A 23964-nucleotide genomic window follows, 5' to 3' on the forward strand; every position below is an offset into this window, starting at 1 on the left:
CAAACCTGTGACCTGACTGGAAGAGGAGTGACAGATAAGGACTGTCAGGCTGGTCTTCTCTTGTGTAATACTAATGAAGTTTTATAGTAGCATATCTGGGCCAATGAAGGGGGCAATGCTTTGTAAGCTATGTATCCCCATATGCTAGAAAAATCCCACTATTTCTTGCACTACAGGCTTCCCCACCCCACCCCCTCACCATGTTATTCTTTGATTTGATGTACACTAGCCTGTGTTTTCCAGGGCTGGATTACTTTTTATACTAATTTCTTTAATAGGTGTTCATTTTGTATTGTGTCAAATGATACCCCCAAAGCCCAGTGTGTCGTTATACACTCTTTTTACAAATCAGCATGGGCCTAAATTTTGATTGTAACACATTTGGTACTCTGTATTCTGGCACTTGGCTTTGGTAGAATATCCCTTCTCATAGCCAATAACTATCTGCTTCAAATTCCCCACGTCAAAGGCTACCCTTCCCTCCTCCTTTATGGCTGGTTCACGCACAGTAAGGGGGTGTGGAAGGAAGGCCTGTCACAGCTGTGCCTGTTACACTTAACAGACTCTAAACTTAACAGAGACTAGAACTGGGTTCCACATACGCTGAAGCCATTTCTCTGCTGTGCTGTTTGAATAAAACATTGAGCCAAGGCATTACGAGACTTGTTTATTTCAACTTCTCAGGTCACTCAGTGAAAAGAACACTCTAACTGAGGTTCTCCAGGTGCTCCAAAGCTTGTCTGGCTCTCAGGAACAAATATTTCATTAAAAGAAGAATGGTGCATTTCCATAAGCCAAAAAAAAAAAAAGCTTTTGATGGGGATGGAGAGTAGCACAGTTTTAGGCGAGTGATTCAATCCTGAGGTTCTTATGCACTCACTACTCAAAAGCATGTCAGCTCCACACTGTTAGTACTGCCAGAACAGTAAAACCTGACAGAAATACCTGTCAAGAGATTACAGGATTGACTAGTGGCAGTGTTTTCCTGCCATAAAACAATTTAATTACATTATTCTTTAAAGTGCTGCCTTGTTATGATTAGCTTATTTCTGTCATACAAGCAAGTGTGCAGAGCTCAAGGACACAGTGTTGCTTTTTGTCCATTTGTCTTTGTTTGTAACCTTTCTTACGTCAGGGAATCTCTCTGTTATCTCCTGCCAGGGCCTAGCATGAGGAAGTGGTTTACAGGAGTTATTGCCAGACAACTTATCGGTACAGTCAGTCTTAGGCTGTTGTGGCAAAGCAAGCTATTGCTTAAAATAGCTAAAATAGTTTCAGTAGACAAGAACACACCTTCTGGCAATCTAGACTTCCTTTATCTTTATAGGTCAAGGTACCAATCTGGATCGTAAACGAAAAGTGCAAAAAAATATCCATAACTACAAGATGAATCTCATTTTAGAAGAGGAAAAGAGGTCCCAAAGGAAGGTGTATCCTTACCTAGAAAAAGGGTAGTTAGAGCTCCAACACTAGACAACAGTATCTGGAGAAAAAGAAAAAAGAAAAGCTTCCCTTGCAGCTTTCTCCTTCTCTGATCCAGCATACTGAGAAATTAAAAGTCAGAAGGCTCTTTTTCATCCTATTTATTGCAAGAATGGCACCAAAGGAGAGCTAAGCAAAGAAAAGCTGGTATGCTTTAAAACTTCCGGTGGAAGACTAGATGAGACCATATGAACCATTTTCTATTTCAATTTCATTGACAGAAATGGCTCACAAGCAAGTTGTTGTGTTGGACAAAGTCAAACACAGTAGAGAAATGGCTTTCAGTGCTATGATGTAGGGATGCTGGGAAGCTGTAAATGATTTCTAAGGAGTCTGGAAAAGGTAACTAAGCAATCTTTTACTGGCAGGTTTATGCTTGCTATACTACATTATACCAAGATTCGGTATGCAGACCGAAAATGTTGAAAACTGCTGATTCTCTTCTCTCTTGTTGTACCGGCAGGAATTAGGTACCATGACCTGGAGAGAAGCTGGGGATGGATTGTAATTCCGACTGAGTTAATACTAATGTTGGAATAAAATTGTTAAATAATCTGTTAGGAAGTGTTATCTCCATCATGTAGATGGTCCATGGACTTGTCCACTGTAGTGCCTCGCACAGATCGCATATTCAGCAACCTTTAATATTTCTGCATAAGAATAGGGGAGAACTTGTAACCTGGGGGAAGTGTGTGTCCCATGGAGCTGGGCAAAGAGTTGGTGTCTTTATCTCAAGCTCTCCCCTTGGCTAATAAAGGATGACCAGAATGTGTTGTCCAGAGCTGTCAAAATAGCTATACTTGTTGGTACCAGTAAATAACAACTTGGGAATTGTCCAGTCCAGGACAGACACCTTAGATTCCCCCATAATTGTGAATGTTCCTGTGTCATATGAGCTGGACACAAATGTGAGCTTTTGGTTGAAAATAAAATTAGCAGTTCTTTGAAAATGGCCTGTCCTGTGGTGTCCTTTCACGGTTGGGTAAAATAACAGGAATACTTACAGCAGAGAAGAAAAGAGGATGCGGGCTTGCTGCCCTAGAAAAGGGTTAAAATACGAGGACCCACTCAGTAGTGAGAGGATTATGAGAAAGGGAAAAGTGGCAGTGTTCTATTTGAGTACATCTGCTTTTTGAGAGGAACATTTATGGCACCTTCCTACAGATTGCACATCTCAGGGGAAAAACAATTTCTGTTCTGTTAGCCCTCCATAGTGGTGGGACCTCCCAGTCCTGTGTTTCCTGTAAATGCCTTTCTTCAATAAAGTCCCTACTGTTGTCTTCCAGGAAGTTATCTCAACTCACCAACCCCACAACATAACACACCTCTGTTGTTACAGTATTCTCACACAGAACATCCTTCTGGAAATTGCTAGTTCAGAAAGAGAACTGCACATGCAGAGTACTGCATCAGCACAAAACTCCTCCTGTTCTGACTTACATTCCTCCAACTATTTCCTCTTCCAGGTCCAGTGTTCTTCTGCAGGTTCCAAGCTCTCTTCCTTTCCAAACCATCGCTCAGCTCACTGGCTGTCCTTCCACAGATTAAATATCTTCTCATCTTTGACAAATTTACATTAATGCAATATGAGCGGTTTTAGCTTGGTTCTAATCAGCAGCGAGGTTTCTTTGTATCAAAGCCAGGCTAAATATTGAAGCTGGTGGGTTAGTACCTAAACTGGGAAGCACTACAGCTTTTCTGGGGCTTCCCTGCTTGACTAAGTTTGCAGACTCCCACAATTTTGGCTGTGTCAGGGAGGTCCCACTCTGAAGAGCTCAGTGCCTGGCTCCCTAAAAAAGATTGAGCAGAATCTAAAACAGAGGTATTCTTCTGCCTCAATGATCTAAAAAGCCCAATTCAACAGATGGCACCACTGAGACAGGCTACAGGGAGGGATTCTGGCCTTTGATATGTAGAGGTGGCCATGGACCCAAGCCATCTCTCAGGAAAGACCCTTGAGGGTCACACACCACCTTTCCTACTGAAGCTAGGTCACTGCAAGGAGTATAAAACACATAGGCCAGTAAGAGAGGGAGGCACAGCACAGAAAGGGTGTTTACTGGGAAGCCTCCACAGGGAAAGATGGGAAGGAAAAGCTGTGGTCCTTGCTATACTCATAGATGGAGTAATATACAGAGGTAGCCCTAAAATACAGGTGTCATACTCATCTGTGTGCAGCATCTCCTTCCCAATCCACACACAAAAGCACACCCTGTGGTCAGGAAGAAAATCTCTCCTATTTCTAAAGCACAACTTGAGATTCACCACTCCTCTGCTCACAACCCTTTTCAGTGGTCTGAGCCCTTCTTCACCTCACTGGTGCCCCAAACTCACAACTAGTAAATTCCCACCTTACTGTGCCTGGGACAGTAGAGGCAGCAGTGACATGTGGCTGTAAATATGGAAGAAGATGAAAACATAACCTCAGCTACAGTCTGAGCCAGGCTGAACTTAAGAGATGTTATAACTTTAAATGATTGGGTTTTTTTTAGTTTGTCTTTCCTCACACACTAATCACTCCTGTTCCAGGCATCTTTTGTATTTCCCGCACCTTCCCCCTGCCCACCATTGACCACCTTGTCATGAGTGTGTTCAAGCTAAGTTAAAAAGGGCTTGAAAGGCATGGAATTCCAGCACTGTCCTCCTAATGTCTGCCATATGTTTCTCTAGAAGTAGAGATGCTATTAAGCATGTGAATCTTTTCGGAAGAGTAACAAGATGGTAATGGTAATGGGCTGGTTTTAACTAAAGTCACCTCATTTTAGTTGTCATTACCTGCCACTTGAGGGAGGGCACATGTAGGATCATGATATAAAAAGAAACTCCAAAGTTATGTGGAAGGAAGCTAGAGGAAATAATTTCATTTGGACCTCTCAGTAAGTATAGCCAGTTTGAATCTTTGGTTTTGGTTTTGTGTTTTTTTTTGTTGCTGTACAGTATTTCCTAAATTAAAAGACAGAAAAGTAAGACACATTTTTGATTCCTCAGCGCTGCTCTTAGAATGGCCAATGGTTAGCAGAGCACTCACCTCTTAACAGGACTGATAAGAAGTCTTATTTGGGGCAACATTGCCACCTTAAGTACTTTGGTAAAAAATGCACTGAACTTATGTGTAGTACTCTATTCTCCTCCATTCTTAGCTTTCCCCAGAGATTCATCCACTATCCATCAAAAGGGGGCATGACACATTGGCCTGAATATTGAACCAGACTTATGGCTGGAGGGACCTCGAGGTACACAGGGAGGCAGTCAGGCTGTGGACACCCAGACCAGAAACTGATCTCTCAAAGTCTGGCTTCTCCTGGGATCATCTCAGCAGTACTTTTCAGTACTGAGTAGCTGCTGTGTTACTGTATTACTCTGCTAGACCTGAAGGAATGGCAGTGATAATCCTGGTGTGAGTTCTGAAAACAGCCTCAATGACTGCTGCTTGGAACCCAGATGAGAGCTCTCTCTATAGCAGCTGTCATAGATGCTCTGGCTGCAAAACACAACACCTCTTTGCTTAAGCAAGAAGTGGAGACTCCTCTAGATATCACTTTTCAATGTTGTGTCAAGCAGTAATTTAGAAAGGAGGTACCCAGTTGAAAAACCTGAATTAGCATCTAAACATGTACTGGTCAATGAGATCCAGTTCTGCTAGCCTGAGGCCTCTCTGGAGATGATGTTACAACTGGGACTCAAGGCGCTGAAGGCTGGGCATGGAAGCAGGGGAGAGGTGGAATGATCGTAGAGTATGATCTGAGATAGATAGTCTTGGTAAAGCTTGGCCAGTCTACCCACAAGACTCTTCAGATGAGAGTAAACCTTAAATTGCCCCTTAGCCTGCAGTTACGATGTAATGCGTGCAACTTAGCCCTGTCTTTCTCAATACTAGCCTTCTCTGTCTTAATCTCATATATGCCTCAAACTGATTTCCCTCCTGCAGCCCTATAGGTACTTACCTGACTTCCAGGAAAGCAGAGACATGCTCAGCTTTCAATTATGCTGAGAGAAATACCAAAGTGATCACCTGCTGAATTTTTCAATGGGTCACAACTATTTTTCTAGGAGATTTTCACTAGAAGTGTTTGCTTACCTGAGAGCAACTAGTTCCAGTAACCAGTGAATTCGAACTTGTTCAATGCCATCATGAGGAACAGAAGAAATGTAGGCAAGATTCATCTCTTGGTCTTTGCTCAGGTCAAATAGATCAGCTCGGCTATGAGGTAAAGGAGGGCTTTGGGAAAGAGGGACATAAAAGAAAACATTAGCTCCAAGAGCAGCTAACAGCTCCATTTGGTATCCAGAGCTCTCTGCGCTAAGTCTGTACTAAGGGTATGGTAAGATCCTCTCTGGCATGAGGAGCACTGTCTGACATGTGATGAAAGCAAAATGGAACTGTGGGTTATTTGGAGCTAACTGGTTACACACATGGTTTTGGCAAAGTGCAACATGACTCAGGTGCATCTCTTTACTGTGCTCAAAGGAAAGTGTAGTAAGTGGTCACTGTTCCTTAGGCAGCAAGCTCAGGCAGAGGTGGCTTGAGGACATTAGACAATGACAGTCATCTTGTCTCTGAGTTACCAATGATATAGAGAACTCAGTGTCTTTTAGGCTTTGGAGTGGAAGTCAGATTTTCCCAGGTCTGTAGTAAGACAAATATGAGCTTGATTTTCCCACCAAAGTCCATGTAATAGCATCAACCCTTTCTCTGCTGTGGAAGCTACACCTTTTGGAGGCAGGATCAGATTCTCAGAGCTTGCACACTCTTCTGCCATACATTTTTCACCCCTAAGCATGAGGGAGCATAGGAGTGAGTGGTATAAGGTTTCTATGCTTGATGCTGCAAGCTGTTTATCTGCCCAAGGCTGTAAAGCAATAGTCATGTTAACATAACTTTGGCGTCTACTTATTCCATCAAAATTAACATAACACTAGAGCAAATTCCTGATGCTTCTCTCCCCAAAAAGAAATAGGTGCCACATGCAGGGATATCTTCTCCCCACTCCACAAGTTAGAAACTTAGAATTGTGCCCAGTTCACTGGGCTTGGGCATCCTTAGAGACTCTTCTTAAGCCTCTTGGTGATGTGCAAATTCTGAGCATTCAAGCTTTTGTATGAAAAGAAAGATAAAACAACATTGTCTCCAATATTCAGAAAAAAGCTGCTATACATACTTCACACCTCAAGAAAAGATGAATTTATGCTCTAACTACACGCAGACAGTATATTAACTGTATAAGTGAAGAACTGGTGTAGCTTATGCTTGGCCTACTGTGATCTGTCTACTCTGATACCTGGATCAGATAAGGTCCAAATCTGCTACTGCTTCCATGCTAAAAGATAGGTCATATGAGTTCAAGATTTTGCTTTTCAGCACTAACCTTTATTCTTTACTTCCTACTGGAGCTGAAAGTATGCTCTGCACAAGAGGGATTCCCAAACTTGGCTGCTCAGCTACTGCCACTGGTAGTAGATACTGATGCTGCTAATGGCAGCAGATCTTTTGGAGCTCTGTGCTGGCACTGTAACTATCCTAGAGAAGAGTCATATTGTCATCTTCTCCTTCTCTGTCTCTCTCTATGTGTTCATTCCACCTCCAGCAAGAACCCCACCAAATGAACCTGCTATTGTATAACCCTGAACTGCACACTTGCCCAGCTGTCTGACACAGTGATGCAGAAAGAAGGTTTAACAACTAGACTCCAGTTCTGTTGCACTATGACCTTTCAAGGGAGCTGGGACTCTAGAGCTTGAGAACCACCAATGGAAAAAATTTTCAAGTTTCGTCTCACATTTCCTTTATGCATTGCATAAAAAAGAGCACAATGTCCAGAGCACATGCTGCTACTTCCATCCCTGTTATGACTGCTTATCCTACAACTGATATTTAGTCTACTATGGGCCTAAGTGAAGGAAGTCATACTCAGTTTAGTTTAAGACAGCAATATAGCTGAAGAATATAAGTCTCTTGCTCTTGAGCTTGCTAGAAACCTTCACACAGCTCACAGAACTGGAGGCCTATTCAATCCCACTCAGCTCAGCTGGGTAAGACAGAGCTCTCTCCAGGAAGCAAAGCACTATCAGGGAAGGTGTGCTGGAGCTGGGGGCCATCCATGACTCCTGCTCCCCTGACGTAGATCCACTGGACTCAACAGCCAGATCAGGAAGATGGTGCATGTCAAAAGTAAAACATAATGGTCTTGCAAGAAAAAGAAACTCCTAGAACTAACTAACAAAGAGATTCTGCCTGGACCTGTTTAGGGACTGTGATAATGGGAACACTGATAATGAAGGGGAATAAGATTTGAATATCAAACTATGTGCCATTCTGGGAGATAAGAAAATACTTTACATGTTCAAGGGTCTTAGAAGGAAATGAACAAGGCAGAGAAGGGATGTCAATTAGCACCTGTCTTATGACCCATTTTGTTTAGCTTACTTTACTGGTTACATACCCCTTTCAGCTCCAGCTATGCAACACAGCAAGCTGAACAGCAAAGGGCAGCCAGGGGCTGGGTCCTGTGATCCCACAGCAACGGGCTCAGCAAAGCCTGGGCTCCTCCAAAAAGTAAGGGAGGTTACACCTTGGGGTTCCTTCGACTCAGAAGGGCTAGAGTTACATTACCCTTGCCCTGACTGCTTCTCGACAACGGTACAGGGCCTACAGCCAGGCGCCAGCCAGGGCCCCTTCCCTGCGAGGGCTGTGCACGCTTACCAAAAGCCAGTGCTCCTCCAAAAGTGCTGCAGGGGCCGCTCGGCTCGCCGGACATCCACGTTCACCACAAACGCTGCGGAGCCCGCGCCGAGCTGCAGGCAGAGCCAGACCAGCGGCCCCATGCCGGCACGGGGAGCGCAGCGAAGGGGAAGGAAAATCACGGCACAGCCGCCGGCGCCCACTACAAACGCGGCAAGGACGCGACGTGAGGCGCCCGCCCTACGGGGCGGAGGGGATGACGGGCGGCCTCAGCGCATCCCCTCTCCCAACAGTTCCCCGCCCCCAGCGGCTCCCCGCCCCCAGCGGTTCCCGCCCCCAACGGTTCTCCGCCCCCAACGGTTCCCCGCCCCTAACGGTTCCCCGCCCTCAACGGCTCCCGCCCCCAGCGGCTCACCGCCCCCAACGGTTCCCCGCCTCTAACGGCTCCCGCCCCCAGCGGCTACGTCGAAGCCCGCCGCAGCCGCCGCCGCTAACGGCGGGTCCCAGTCGCCAGTGGCGCCCCGGCGAGGGTCTGCCGGCGCGTCGGGCGCCGCGCGGGGAATGGCCGCGGCGGCTGGGCCAGGCTCTGAGGGAGCCGTCGGTCTGCAGCGGGCGGCGGCGGGCCGCGGGCGTCCGCCAGGGCGCCCCGAGGGCGCGGGGCTGCTGCCCTGTCTGCCTGAGGAGATCGGGCTCGTTCACTTCAGTGTTGGCGATTCAGGCCATTGATGTGGTGATGTCTCTCTTTGAAGCCCGAGTGTCTAACACATTTCTTTTTTTTTTTGTGCTGGCTTAGCTAGTGACACTTCTCGAAAGTTGCTGGACTTACTGCTGTTGCTTTTATTTATCGCATGAGGGAAATGCACTCTTACATTATTTTTGTATCCTAGTTCTGTGTGTTGACAAACATTAAGAAAGAGTATTATGATGAAGTAGTATATGTAGTAGTGCAAGTGATCAAAGTTAGCCTTCTATGAAAAAATGGATTACCATATTGAAACTATACACATATTTAATGACCTCAGTATGGCAAAAACCTTAAAATGCACTTAGTGGAAAGACTATAGATTAAATTTCTAAGTGCTCACTTCTTATGATATATATCTGACTTGATCACATTCTTTTCTTCTGATGACAGCTGATAAAGAGGGCATGCAACTGACTGTGCACAGCACTGGGGTCATACCTCCTCCATCCTCCTCCTCCGAGCTGAGAGACGCTCAGGGCACAGGCAGTGAGCTACCCCTCCCCAGCAGTCTGCACAGAGAGCAGGAGGTGGGGAGCAGCCCCCCTCTCACCATCAGTCCCAGCTGTGTAGTTAAACAGCTCTTTCTTTTTCTTTTTTTTTTTTGGATGTGCATGTGCTGCTGTGAAGCAGGCTATCAAACTGTTATCACTGTACTCTTCAGCTGCATGTCCCGTGGCGCAGGCTGTGCTCAGGGGCAGATGCTGCACGCTGGTTAGTTAAGCTCTGTGCTTGCATGTTCCTGGGCCCCCATATGTAAACCAGCTCTACAACAAAAGGATTTGAATGCGTCTAAAACAACATAGACAGGATGGTTGTGTCTGATAACATGACAGGGAGCAAAGAACTGCAGTCACACAGTCATGGGAAAAAGCTGCCAGAAGGCTTGTTAGTTCTAACACTTCTCATTGCTCCTGAGGATCCCTTCTGCTTGTGCCTTCCTTCCCTCAACTTTCAGCATGCTATATGTCATTGTGAGCTCATGGAAAGCTCAGTCAAGTTCCCCTCCTTGTTTTCTTGGACTTGTGATACTGAGCTAGAAATCTGAGTGTTACTTTCATTGTTTTCTTTTCTGCATCAAAGTTAGAAGCACTCTGGACTGTCTGCCCTTCGTTTCCTCTTGGGATGTGCTATTGTCCTTCCTGTCCTTTCTTTTGATGAGTCAAAGTCCCTTTGACTTCAGCCACAGGCGACACACCATTTCAGGCACCAAGCACCTTTCCTCAGGTACTTGGTGTCACTCCTTTTCTATGCAAGCAGGCCATTTCCTCACACATCTTCCCCTTAAACAAGTTTTTGAAATGCCAGAAGCTGCTCAGCATCTTGGCAGAGCCTGATGTCTCCCTTTCACCCAACCTTCTCACCTGCACATGGAAAATCTTTGCCTCTTGACGTCTTTATTCCTGGACATGGTGAGGAGCATTTCAGCGTATGTCCTCAGAGACGTTGCTCCCTTGCTTGCTTCTTCACCCAGTCTTTGCCCCCACAGGCCCTTTCCACCCATGGGATCACCAGTCCCCAACATAGACCTTCAGCACTTCCCAAACAGACCCTGTAGGGCCAGCCACCTACACACAGGGTCAGTGCGTCACCGTGCTTCTCTCAGAGTCCTGGGCACAGCTGGGCACAGCTCTGTTAGGGAGTTTCCCATCATGGCAGCAGGCCTCTCCCCAACAGAGGGAGAACCTCAGAGGGCACTTCACATGACCTCATCACAAGGATGCATCACAAGGGTCACCTCCCACTTCCCTTGTCCCAGAGAGAAGACTGACCCAAACTCCCATGAATGCCTCACAGAATCACAGAAGGGTTGAGGTCAGAAGGGACCTCTGGAGATCATCTAGTCCAACCCCCCTGCTCAAGCAGGGCCACCTAAAGCACATTGCCCTGGACTGTGTCCTGATGGCTTTTGAATATCTCCAAGGAAGGAGACTCCACAACATCTCTGGATAACCTGTTCCAGTGCTCAGTCATCCTCACAGTAAAGAAGTTCTTCCTCATGTTCAGACGGAATTTCCTGTGTTTCAGTTTGTGACCGTTGTCTCTTGTCTTATCACTGGGCACCACTGAAAAGAGTCTGACCCCATCCTCTTTACACTCTCCCTTCAGATACTTAAACACACTGATAAGATCTCCCCTCAGCCTTCTCTTCTCCAGGCTGAACAGGCCCAGCTCTCTCAGCCTTTCCTTATAAGAGAGGTGCTCCAGTCCCTTCATTATCTTAGTAGCCCTTTGCTGGACTCACTCCAGTCTGTCCATGTCTCTCTTGTACTGGGGAGCCCAGAACTGGATGCAGTACTCCAGATGCGGCCTCACCAGGGCTGAGTAGAGGGGGAGGATCACCTTCATCAACCTGCTGGCAACACTCTTCCTGATGCACCCCAGGACACCATTGGCCTTCTTGGCCACAAGGGCATATTGCTGGCTCATGGTCAACTTGTTGTCCACCAGGACCCCCAGGTCCTTCTCCGCAGAGCTGCTTTCCAGCAGGCCAGCCCCCAGCCTATGCTGGTGCATGGGATTATTCCTCCCCAGGTGCAGGACCCTGCACTTGCCTTTGTTGAACTTCATGAGGTTCCTCTCCGCCCACCTCTCCAGCCTGTCGAGGTCCCTCTGAATGGCAGCACAGCCCTCTGGTGTATCCGCCACTCCTCCCAGTGTTGTATCATCAGCAAGTTTGCTGAGGGTGCACTCTGTCCCTTCATCCAGGTCACTGATGAAGAAGTTGAACAAGACTGGACCCAGTACTGACCCCTGGGGGACACCACTAATTACAGGCCTCCAACTAGACTTTGTGCCACTGATCACAACCCTCTGAGCTCTGCCTTTCAGCCAGTTCTCAATCCACCTCACTGCCTGTTCATCTATCCCACACTTCCTGAGCTTGCCTATGAGGATGTTATGGGAGACAGTGCCGAAGCCTTGCTGAAGTCAAGGTAGACAACATCCACTGCTCTCCCCTCATCTACCCAGCCAGTCATTTCATCATGGAAGGCTAATCATGTTGGTAAAACATGATTTCCCCTTTGTGAATCCATGCTGACTACTCCCATTCACCTTTTTGTCCTTCACATGCTTAGAGATGGCCTCCAGGATGAGCTGCTCCATCACCTTTCCATGGGTTGTGATGAGGCTGACTGGCCTGTAGTTCCCTGGGTCCTCCTTCTTGCCATCTTTGAAGACTGGAGTGACATTTGCTTTCTTCCAGTCCTCAGGCACCTCTCCTGTTCTCCATGTCCTTTCAAAGATGATTGAGAGTGACCTAGCAGTGACATCCACCAGCTCCTTCAGCACTTGTGGGTGCATCTCATCAGGGCCCATGGACCTGTGGATGTCAAATTTTCTTAAACGATCTCTAATCCAAATCTCCTCCACCAAGGGAAAGTATTTCTCCAGACTTTCTCCCTGGTCCCCAGGGTCTGGAATTCCTAAGGACTGGTTTTAGCAGTAAAGACTGAAGCAAGGGAGGCATTCAGTATCTCTGCCTTCTCTGTATCCTTCGTCACCAGGGCCCCGCCCCATTCAATAGCAGGCCCACATTTTCCCCAATATTTCTTTTGTTACTGATGTATTTAAAGAAGCCCTTCTTGTTCTCCTTGACATCCCTTACCAGATTTAACTCCAAATGGGCTTTGACCTTCCTTATTGCATCCCTGCATAATCTGACAATGTTCATGTATTCTTCCCCAGTGGCCTGTCCCTGCCTCCACCTTCTGCACACTTTCTGCTTATGTTTGAGTTTTGCCAGGAGCTCCTTGTTCATCCATGCATGTCTCCTGTCCCCTTTGCTCGACTTCTTTGCTCATTGGCATGCACCCTTCTTGAGCTTGGAGGAAGTGACCCTTGAATATTAACCAGCTCTCTTGGACCCCTCTTCCTTCTAGGGCCCTAACCCATGGGATTCCTCCAAGTCCCCCTGAAGAGGCCAAAGTTTTCTCTCCTGAAGTCCAGGGCTGTGATCCTACTTATTGCCCTGCTTCCTCCTCACAGGATCCTGAACTCCACCATCTCATGGTCACTGCAGCCAAGGCTGCCCCCAACCTTCACATCTCCAACCAGTCCTTCTTTGTTTGTTAGTACGAGGTCCAGCAGCACACCTCTCCTTGTTGGCTCCCCCACCACCTGTGTCAAAAAGTTATCATCAATGCTCTGCAGGAACCTCCAGGACTGTCTGTGCCTAGCTGTGTTGTCCTCCCAGCAGATATCAGGGTGGTTGAAGTCCCCCATGAGAACCAGGGTCTGGGATCGTGAGGCTACTTCCAGCTGTCTGTAGAAGGCCTCGTCGACTTCCTTTCCTGATCAGGCGGCCTGCAGTAAACACCCACAACAGTGTCACCCATGCTAGCCTGCCCTTTAGTCCTTACCCATAAGCTCTTGACCCACTCATCATCCGCCCCAGGCAGAGCTCGACACATTCCAGTTGCTCTCTCACATAAAGGGCAAGTCCCACACCTCACCCTCCTGGCCTGTCTTTCCTAAAAAGCACGTAGCCATCCATGGCAGCAGTCACGCGAGCTATCCCACCATGTGTCTGTAATTGCAATGAGATCATAGTCCTGTGACTGCACACAGATTTCTAATTTTTCCTGTTTATTCCCCATGCTGCATGCATTTGTGTACAGGCACTTAAGGCACATCAGAGACTTATTTTAGCATACTGATTTCCCGGGAGGGGTGCAAGAGGATTCCCCATAGTCTGTCTTGTACGTACATCCTTAGCTGTGCAGTCACTGGAGGTATCCCCATCTGAGCCCTGTTTTACCGACTGTATGGTCTCTATAAGTCTCCCCTTCCCCTGTCTTTCCTAGTTTAAAGCCCTCCTTAGCAGGTTGGCCAGCCTGTTGGCAAAGACGCGTGTGCCCCATTTAGTGAGGTGGATCCCATCTCTCCCAATCAGTTGTCGATCTTCAAACAAGGTCCCATGGTAATAGAAACCAAAACCCTGTCGCTGACACTAGCGGCGCAGCCAGTTGTTTACTTGGAGTATCCGTCTGCTCCTCCTCCCATCCTTTCCCCTCACTGACTACCTGGGCCCCCAGATCCCTGACCACCATCCCCAGAGCTCTGAAATCCTGTTTAATACTTTCCAAGTTGCCCTTGGTATTCTTGGTGCCCATGTGGAAGAGCAGCAGGGGGTAATAGTCGGATGGGTGGACAAGCCTCGGCAGCCTTTCCATGACATCTCAGATTCGAGCCCCCAGCAGGCAACAAACCTCTCTAGACAAGAGGTCAGGCTGGCAGATGGGTACCTCTGTCCCCTGCAGCAGGGAGTCACCTGCAACAGTCTCTCACAGCTTCTCCCTGGTGTTCCTGCGTGGTGTACATCAGCCCAGTTGCTTCACTTGAAGCCATGCCCAGCTCCTCCTCAGCTTGGAGGGCACTGAACTGTTCATTAACTGCAGATCTTCAGAAGGAGCAAGAGCCTTTCTCCTTGTACGAGAAGTGACTGGTTTCCAGCCTTTATCATCTACAGAGTTATGACTTACTCTTCCACATGGCACAGAGCCCACCTGCATCTCCACTGCTGTGGGGGGGTTGAGACTTTTGAAGCTGCAGGGTCTCTGAGAATATCCTAGCTATCTCTCGCTTGTCTTCTTGGATGCTACGCTGTCTGCTTACTTCCTCCTGTAACTCCTTTACCTAGTGACACAACTCATCAACAACATCATACCTTCTGCAGAAAAGTTGACTGTCAGCCCCAGCCTCACAGAGACGCCCCAGGCACTCCCTGCAACCTGAGACTTGCAGAGCTTCATCCACCATCAGATGGCCTGTTTGAGTGGAAGATTCTGACGTGGCTGATGCAGCGACTCCAACAGCTACTGGGGAATGTGCTCTGTGGCATGTCCTAACCATATCTGAAGAAGCGTACACTACTGTGACTGGAGACAAAGGCGCCTTCTTTGCACTCTTCTGTGTGAACTGCTGCACAAACTGCTGCATCTGTTCACTGCCTCTGTTCCTCCTCAGGAACCTTCTTGGTCTCACTAGCCTCTTCCCCTGCTTGCCCAGGAGGCACAGCCGCTGGAGCGACTTCAGGCCAGCACTGCTAGTGAATACGTCCTTGGCCTCAGGGACGCCGCTTGGTCTTCAGGTCCCACAGGCTCACCATGTGATGCACACACACACACACTTGGGGCACATATAGCATTCAGTACCTACCCTGGGAAACCCTCTCTGCTTACAAACACTCAGGCAAAATTTTCTCCACTGGCAGGGATGACTCGGAGTTACTCTTGTTTCTTCCTCCCTCTCCAGGAAATCGAGCAGCTTTCTTCCCTGGTTAATCTCCCAAGCATGTGACTGACAGCCTTCTGGGGTTTGCCACAATTTAGGTCCTAAGTTTTGCACCTGAGGTTTTGTATTGCTTCAGAGTGGAGAGCGTTCTTTGATAGGCCCTACAACTTTTAGCTGAGTTTCAGCTTTTTTCTTCTCTGATAAACCCATGAAACAGAAGCTGAACTGCCTGAGCTTTCCCCTGGTTTCTAGCTACCCTTTGCAGTGAAACAATCTTTAGAAGCTGCTGAGCTCAGACTGAGAAGCTTGTGTGCCTGCATGAAACACCTTTCATAGATCCTGGCTATTTTTGAAGGATCCAACAAGGTGCTGCTTTGCTAGGAAAGCCAAAGGGAGGCCCACTAGGAAGCACAGCTAGGCATACACAATGACACTGACTTTTGGGGCCACCTCCTGTGCAAACCACTGAGCCCCAGCTGCTCTCCCTGCAGTACTCCTGGGGATGGATTTGGGGAACAGAGTCAGATCAGGTTCCTTTACAAGGAGCAGGTAACTCTTCCTGCTGCATTTTCTTTCTCCAGCAGGAGGCACCTGAGCACCACGGAGGAAAAAAGCGCACAGTAAATTTTTCGGGCTCTGCAGTCCAAGTGCCTCTGGCTCTCTTGAGCCCTTAATCAAAATATGAACTTGGCCTAAAAGTGAATCCCTGCAAACCATCTAATAACCATCTAATCATACTATATGGCAGGAACAACAGTGTTTTGCTATGAAATATTGAACCTGGAGCCTGGAAATCATACAGAGCATGAATTCTGCTTCCAATCCTGCGTGGAAATGGTGGACAGGTGTCTATGGATATTTTTCATAAGGACTAAGTGCTATTTATGGTGAGAAACTAAACCTCTAGCTTTCCAGAGTTTAGGACAGCCTCTGCTTCTTGGATCACTTCACATCCCTTCGTGGAAGCAGCTGGTCTTTGGGTACTTGGACTGAGCTGAAGGGTCTGGACTTTCATGTCACACCTAATCCAGTCTAATAGGGGCTCCTGCCAAAAGGGCTGGTCCGGCTCTCCTTCCCTGCTGCTGACTGTCTGCTCCTGCCATTTCCCATGTGCTGGTCCTGGCAGCAATGCTGCTGAGGGAGAAGATAGTTCAGCTGGCTGATCAGTTGTGGGACAACTCTTTTTTGGGGAAGGTTGGTTTTCTTTTGGGCTGCCATGCCACACTGATGTGGCATCACATGGTTCTGGCACCAGATAGTCTGGTGTGGAGGAAGCCCAGGGACAGGGGTGGGAGAGGAGATCAATACCAACCTTGGTTCAATCGTCCTCCATTAGGTTGGAGGAGGTACAGCATGAAATTGCATTCTGACTCTTGCATCTCCACATCTCCCCTGTGGAGCTGCAGTGGACTTTCTGGACTTTGTAACTAAGGCACAGCCCCTCTGCACAGTGGTGAGATCAATTGCTGGGACATAGCATTAGTCTGGGTGGATGTGAACAGCCTGACTCAGAGTGATAAAAATACTTCTTTGCCCTTCACAGTGGATTTCCTTGTTCTTTCCTAGTTTACCTGTTGAATTCAAAACCCAGCTAAAGTAGATAAGCTGTGATTAGGCAGTCTTGTTATCACCTCTGCAGAATACAACAGATTTAACTGGTATCATGGGGCTGCTTGCAATCCTAGAGACCATGCACACACATATTTCTAACATCCCCGAGGTGGATACATTCAAGGACAGAAATTGGTATCTGTATGCATTAATGTTATGTCTCATCCCATCCTGGCCTTCCCCCAAGCATGTCTAGCCAGGGCTGCTCAGTAAACACCTGGACTTTTTTTCAGCGACATTGATCTTACCATCCAGATATCACCTCCCAGCCCACCTTCCTATGTGTATACACTGAAATGCAGCACCTCTGTTCTTAGTTCAACATGAACAGAGGGGGGTTGCTTTGCTGTGATTTAGCACTGCACATCGATTCCTGTCTTCCTAAGGCCAAAGACTTTATGTTAACCTGATGGTGCACTGTCTCTTGTTTGGGCTTTTCTTGGCCTGAGCTGGTTTTAGCTTCCTTTAGCAGTGATAACAAGCGTTTCGTGTCGGGTAACTATTGCCTAAACTGTTTCAGCTTAGCATTTTGCATACCATCCATGATGAAATGTGTCAGGGCACAGCAAGAGTCACCTGCTCTCTGAGGGGGGTAACACAGCTGACAAGGCAGGGTCCTCACCATCCCACCACCCTGAGTGAGGCAAGCAGGGCAGGCCAGGAAGGTGGCAGCCACAGTCAGCCCAGAGTCCAGATCATCAGATAAGTTCGTGGTGACAAGGCAGGTCTAAGGACAAGCCAGGAAGTCACTCTGCAGGTCAAGGTCCAGATCAACAAGGTCCATGACCAAGCACAGGCATGGCTGTGGCTGAGCTAGAGACTGTCAGTCCTGTGGTGTAGTGCAGGCAGGGACTGATGGCCCTAAGGCTGAGCTGAAATGAAGCTGCTGGGCCCATGGGCAGGTGAGGGTGGTTCTGTTGGAATGGCCCTATTAAGGCCTATTAGTACACTCAGGGCCCTGAAAAAAGGTCTGCCAATGCAGACAGTTATTGCATACCTCCTTATGACTGTGCAAACTGGCAACACTAAAGCTTTGTAGCTGGGGTGGCTACTGTGCATGTGCGATGTTCCTCCTTTTCCAGTGTAAACTTCTTCCTCCTCAGAAGAATTGTGGTGTTGGGCTTGATGTTAGCATGTACTCCTCCTCCATTTAACTCACAAGGGAAGTAAATCAGAAAGATTTTACTGATGGTTGTAAAGTTCTGGGTTGAGACCATTTTCCCCAAGGAAAGAGCTACCCTGTGTCCAAGTTTCAAAGTTTATCTGGGAACTAATGAAAACAAAGCAGTTTTTCTTAAGAAAACGTACAAAACAGCCCCAAGCAAAGCACAGGCAACCACACTACAACCAGCACTGACCTCCCCTTGGCAAAGAAATTAGCGTACCAAGGACTCAGTGTGATATCTACTTTCAGTTTAGGGAGGACTTATGCATTAGACTTAGGACTCAGAATGAAACAGGCATGGTAAGCTTAAGGCCAGAGAAAAGGGGTAGGTATTAGGAATTTAGTGTGTATCAATCTTAACCTTATTTTCAGGATGTTGGTGTTACTGTAACTGAACTAACAATAGCTAATTGTTGTATTCTAATTAGATTGTGCAGATTTTAACTAGACTAATAATAAATTCTGAATTCTGCATATAAGTTGTGTTTCCTTTTGCCCATAGCAAGATGTGATTTATAACATAGGGAGGGTATTGTGCAGACACAGGAAAGAATGGCACTGATGCTACCTAGCAGTCACCTTCCATACATCTGTTAAGACTGTGGTCATAGCACTGTGCTGACTAGCTGCAGATGATACAGTACCTTGCATCCTTTGCACCACCACCTTATCTCCTCAGTTTTCTCTTGGACCACATCAGCCCCTCAGGGCAAGAGCTGCCTTCTATTTGTATGGCACCTCACAGCAGTCAGTTCTCTTCCAGGTCTTTTAGGCCCTGTGGTGAAGAGTGTTTGTATGCATTTACCTATGGCTAGAGCATGTTCCCCCTCTTGCTCTGAGGAAGGAAGGCTCAGTGTGGAGCAAAGGGCAAGGGCAGGTTTATCCTTCAACCCTCCGAAGGCAGGTTGTTTCTACTGCCGTTGTTCCTAGAATTGGTGTCAGCACAGAGGGCAGGAACAGCTCTGTATGCCAAGGACATGCAAAAGGAGCTGCAACACTGGAAGAGTGATTAATGCACTTCTCTGGGTGTTGTGCGGAAGGAAAAATTTTTGCCCTTCACTGCAGTCTGGGTTAACAGGGCTTTCTTGGGAGAGCATGCTCAATGTAAGCTCCTGTTTTGTATCCTTGCTCTCCTGGATTGGAAGCAGCTACAAGGTTCTTCTCCAAATTTGTGATGATCTAGCACATCTCAGGTAGCTTGTAAACATGTGTAGATGGCTCTCTCCCATATCAGACAGGACTATTATCTGGAAAGCCTTCCTGACAACATGGTATTTTTAGAAACTGTCTCTGCTGGGTGTCACAAAGATGGAGCTGAAAGTGGGATGGGCGCTGGCCTACTCTTTTTCCCCTCTCTGTTCTGCTCTTGCATAGCAAAACTTGCTCTGTAGTCATTCAGAAAGTCTCTTTAATGGCCACCCTGAGTAGCCTTGGAGTGGGAGAAGAGAAAATGCAACTCTTCCTCTGCATCCCCCATGACTTTGGAGAAGCAAAAATTTGAATATCCAAAAGAAGACAGAAAGCCATGTGACTTTAGGAGGATGTAGCTGTTAGGAGGTATATACCTTCTTCTGAGTACTGGGAGGAAAACATGCCTACCAGGCTGGAAGAGAAGGAAGCATGCCTCTGTAAGGACTAGGGGGAGCCCTGAAAAGTTGCCCACTGTTGGAGTCCTTGGGCTAGAAAACAGAATAATTCGGGTAGCAGTGCAGCAGACAGAGAAGCTGCATGGCCTGTGCTCCCTCAGAAGTTTTGGGTCCAGTTTTAGGAGGGGACCATGCTGCCCACAACTCCCTGATGCTTTAAGTGCACTGGGTCTGTACAGAAAAGGATGGCAGATCTATTACAACTTGGCCAGCACCTCCCACCTTTCTTCTGCATGAGTCAGAATACCTTAAGACAAAAGGGGCACCTTCTAATCCTGTGATCTGACCTCCTGTGTACTACCATCTAAAGAGCTTGACCCAGCAGGCCTTTCACAGCACTGAATGGCCCTCCATGGTAATAAACAAGTGGAAGACGGGTCCAGTCACTTGTAGCTGGGCAAGAGCATGTTCTTCAGCAATATTTACAGTTCCCAGTTGCTCCCAGTCGCTATAAGACTTGCTTCAGTTTCTGTTTTGGAACTATTCCTGGAGGAAATATTTATTTATCTGTTATTAATGGGTCACTTAACCCATCATTAGTCATGGCACTTGTTAAACAGAAGCCAACAAATATGATTTGTTGTGAGTCAGAAGGAATATTGTCTGCATTCAACCTGACAAGTTTCAGAAACCTGTAATGATGGTTGAATTAGTATCAATGATGGTTCTTTAAACTCTCAGTTGTGGCTGGATGCCGATCAAGGGATTAATTAATACAAGTTTGGAAGCCTGCCTAAAAAATGAAAAGACACAAGATTTACAGATTCTTGCTTGTTCCACATGGCATGGACTGTACTTACTATTTTTGTGTGGGCTGCAGAAAGGTAAAGGCAATAAGAATAACAAATCAAAAAGTCCTCCAGAAAAATCAGAATGGCTAGTCTCTGAGTCATTAGAAAAGTTTTCATTGGCTCGGTTTATCTGAACAGGTCAACCTGACTGTACTCATTTAAAAATATATATCCATTACAAAGCAGTTTGCCATTTTGGCATCAAGTGTAGCCTTAATTTCCTTATTTGAACTCCTGTGACCACTGCATGAGCTCAGGATGCAACCCCTCAAAAGCTCTTCCAGGCAGAGACCATGTTAATAATTGAGAACGTAAGTGCTCTCCCAGCACTGTGCTTGTGAAGACAGCTGAAGGGAACTTGAGGGTGTTGTGCCATTACTCATTTCAAAATGAAGAACAAAGATGTTTTCTCCTGTCAAATGTTCTTCTCAGCTGCAGGTCTGTATTGCTGATAATCAGCCAAGAAACCAAAGTTCAGAAATAAATGTGCTGGCTTTCATTCTGCCCTTGCTACAACAAACCTAATCCTTTTTATATACATATTGTGTAAGCCCTAATTAATGTTTAATAACTTACCAAAGTCTTCCATTAGGGATCCACTTTATTTCTGGGAGGCATAGGGCCATCATAACTAACATGTATCATTTGTTTGACAGTTTTATGGTTCATTTGGAACAATTTGTAGAGCTGTCCATCAGTATCTTCCCAGAAGTTTTGCAGCCTTTCTATTTTAATTATGAGCTGCAGAACAGAGCAGAGTAACAGGCCCTTAAGTGATATTTAGAAGCTGAAGGGATTAAGTTCAGAAGAGCAACTGGAAATGCTTTTCCTAATGGTTATTAATTTGTTTTACTTTGTATTACTTTGCTTTGCAAGGCTTAATGCTAGCAGATTAGAAGAGCAGCTGTGCTTCAGAGACATCTCCTCAGCTGTTCAGGACTTGCAGTATTTTCATGCCTTGAGTTTACCCAGTTGTCCCATCATGTGGTAGCAGTATCTGTTGCTTACCCTCTAAAGTGGACCAGAGGATGACAAATACCTGTGCTGTCATAGCGTGGACTTGACAGTGCACCACAGAAGGCTGTAAGAAGCCTTTCTGCACTCTGAGTGTTTGGGCATCGTGTGGTAGTGCAAGAGCAGACGAGGAAGGAAGAGCTATCACCAACTTCAACCATTAGGCCGCTCTGCAGATGCACTGCTTTGCAAAATGCAAACAAGTGTGTGCCCTTCCCCATCCAGGGCTGTTACACATGATAATCTCTAGCCATTTATGAAACTGCTGTGCCCCTCCAGTGTGCTCCCCAAAGGTCTCTCTGGTATTTGCATGCAATTCTCAGGCACATCCCCTCTCCTGCACCTCCGACTTTAGGCTCGTAATAGACTTTGAATCTTGCTGAATTTACCTGTGCTCACTGTTGTACAACAGCCATTTCCAAATCAGGCAATAAATAAAAGGCAATGGTTTGCAATAGCCTTTCCATTCCATTGCTATTCCAAAGTATAGTGCATCTGTATATGTACGCACAGTGGTATTTAGTCTAAGGCAGGATGGTCTTGAGGACCATGCTGTTGTGTTCCTGGGAAGATTATCATGACCTGTGCTCATGGATTATCTGCTCAATGGAGATTGTGCAAATTATACTTGGGGGTAGATAACTGATGAGGAAACTTCTCAAGCAAGGTTTTCCCAGTTGTACAGTGGCAGAATGGGTGTTTTCAAGTTAACTGAGTACTTCTTTTCAAAGAACAGAACTCTTAAAATGATACAGGTTAAAACTTCTGTTTTTTTAGATCTAAGGATATATGAAAACAGAACCCAAGGTCATCCAGCTTCAGGAGTTTGCAAATGTTTCCTGAATAGACCATGTGAATTCTTTTGCCCAGTTCGACCTACCTCCTCGAACTGGAGCGCAACTGCTTTCCTCCAAAGTTTAAAACTGCCTTAGCAGCTCAACAGACATTAATGACACACAGAAGAGGTATGGGCACATTTCCATACCTTTTCATTCTGGATTGCAACCCAATCTGCACAGGACTGGCTCATGAGAGCATTCAGATCAGCACAGAGCATCACTTTCATATATGGCTTGCACTTTTAGAGTCTTAACAACCGATCACCATGATTACAAGAAGTCTGTACGCATGCACATGCACAAACACAGGTACAAACTCCCCTTATCAAGGGAGGCAGTTCTCAATTTTTTGTCATTCAGAGGTTGCTGTGTGCAAACAGATCTCCTTGGAGAGATGACAGTTGGTATTGTTCTTTGATGTGGTGGTTTCAAGTGGGACTTATTTGCTGCTCCCAAATTTCTGTGTTATTTCCCACACCAATGTGTGTTAAAGGATGACTGAGGGTTGGGGAGAGGCATGTCCAGGGGAATGGCACTGGAATCTGTACTTTCCAAACCACATGTTCTGGCTTCTCTGAAGTTTTGCAAACTTCACCCAAACTGATGAAAATTTTTTTAGTGTCACTGAAATTATTGGATTAAAGGGGAAAGGATTACAAAAACTGGTCCAAGGCAATTGGTCAATCTCTTCAACAGCTTTTTATGTGACAGATAACCAAGTATTCTGTGAGTACAGTCCATCAGGGCAGCAAAATCCATGGATGTGTATCAGGCTGGTTTGAAATTTAAAAAATTTTCCCATCCCAAAGTTAAGAATTTTATTTTTAAGAGAAATCACTTTGAAAACTACACTTTTGGATACTTGAAAATTTTTAAATTGCCATAGAGGTGGCTGAGGAAAATGAGATGTCTTTGCAAAAAACATTGTTTCCTTTTCCATTGTTTCTCTCCTTTAAACTTTGAGCTTGTCTGAATGGCAAAGCTTCCAGCCAACTTTAAACTAGGGGACCCTGTTGGCTGAACCAGCAACATTCTAGTTCCAGCAGACGTTGCTGTCATTGCTGCTCGCTCCCCATAGCTCTGCTCAGGGAATTTCACCCTTTGGTCTTTGTTGGCAAATTTCAGCTAATTCACAATATAAATAAGTTGGATAAGCACTTTCCCACCTGCCTTGCTGCTAACTTTTGACATGGCACCAACTTTCAGTGATGTCTAGTGTATGACAATAACCATTTTGTATAGCTTCTTACTCGTCATCATATTTTCCCTTAGTCTTTGCATTTCTGGCCTTGGAACTTTAGAGCTAAATTTGCACCCCTGAAGCCAAGGGGAGTATCTTGCCAACTTGTCGTTACCTTCTTCACCACTTTTGTTTCAAAACTGCTACATCTTCTGTAGCATATATGAATGACAGTCAAATGCCACCTGGCCCGCTCTGCAAATTCCTGCTCAACACATGCATCAGCCTGGAATTTGACTGCGGATTTGTATTTCTTCCTTTCTGTCCATGCAGGTGGTAATGCAGGCTGATTTAACATGCCCTTAATAATATGCCACTGGATGCTTTGCCAGAAAGCAAATCCAAGAGTTTTTGCACTACTACTGTTAAATGTTTAACAAGTAAACATGTTAAATGCTTTGCACCATTTTCTGCTTCATTAGATCTTCATATAGATGAGCCATGAGTTCAAACACAGTGTATATACACAATATTACAATGCTGTAAGGTATGTGGCACATAAAGCTAATGTAGGACCT

At 46.3% G+C, this 23964-nt stretch overlaps 1 protein-coding gene across 1 annotated transcript in view; it reads right to left on the reverse strand.

Moving 5' to 3' along the window:
* The window catches only part of IDUA (alpha-L-iduronidase), a 52436-nt gene extending 44132 nt beyond the window's left edge, over positions 1-8304 (reverse strand). Inside the window, exons 1-2 of the mRNA XM_067316242.1 lie at positions 8183-8304; positions 5561-5701 (exon numbers count right to left, since the gene is read on the reverse strand). Coding sequence (XP_067172343.1) covers positions 5561-5701; positions 8183-8304 — 263 coding nt within the window. The remainder of the gene's footprint in view (positions 1-5560; positions 5702-8182) is intronic.
* Between the last annotated feature and the right edge of the window lie 15660 nt (positions 8305-23964).

This window comes from Apteryx mantelli, chromosome Z (genome assembly GCF_036417845.1).
Source record: "Apteryx mantelli isolate bAptMan1 chromosome Z, bAptMan1.hap1, whole genome shotgun sequence".
Lineage (NCBI taxonomy): Eukaryota > Metazoa > Chordata > Aves > Apterygiformes > Apterygidae > Apteryx > Apteryx mantelli.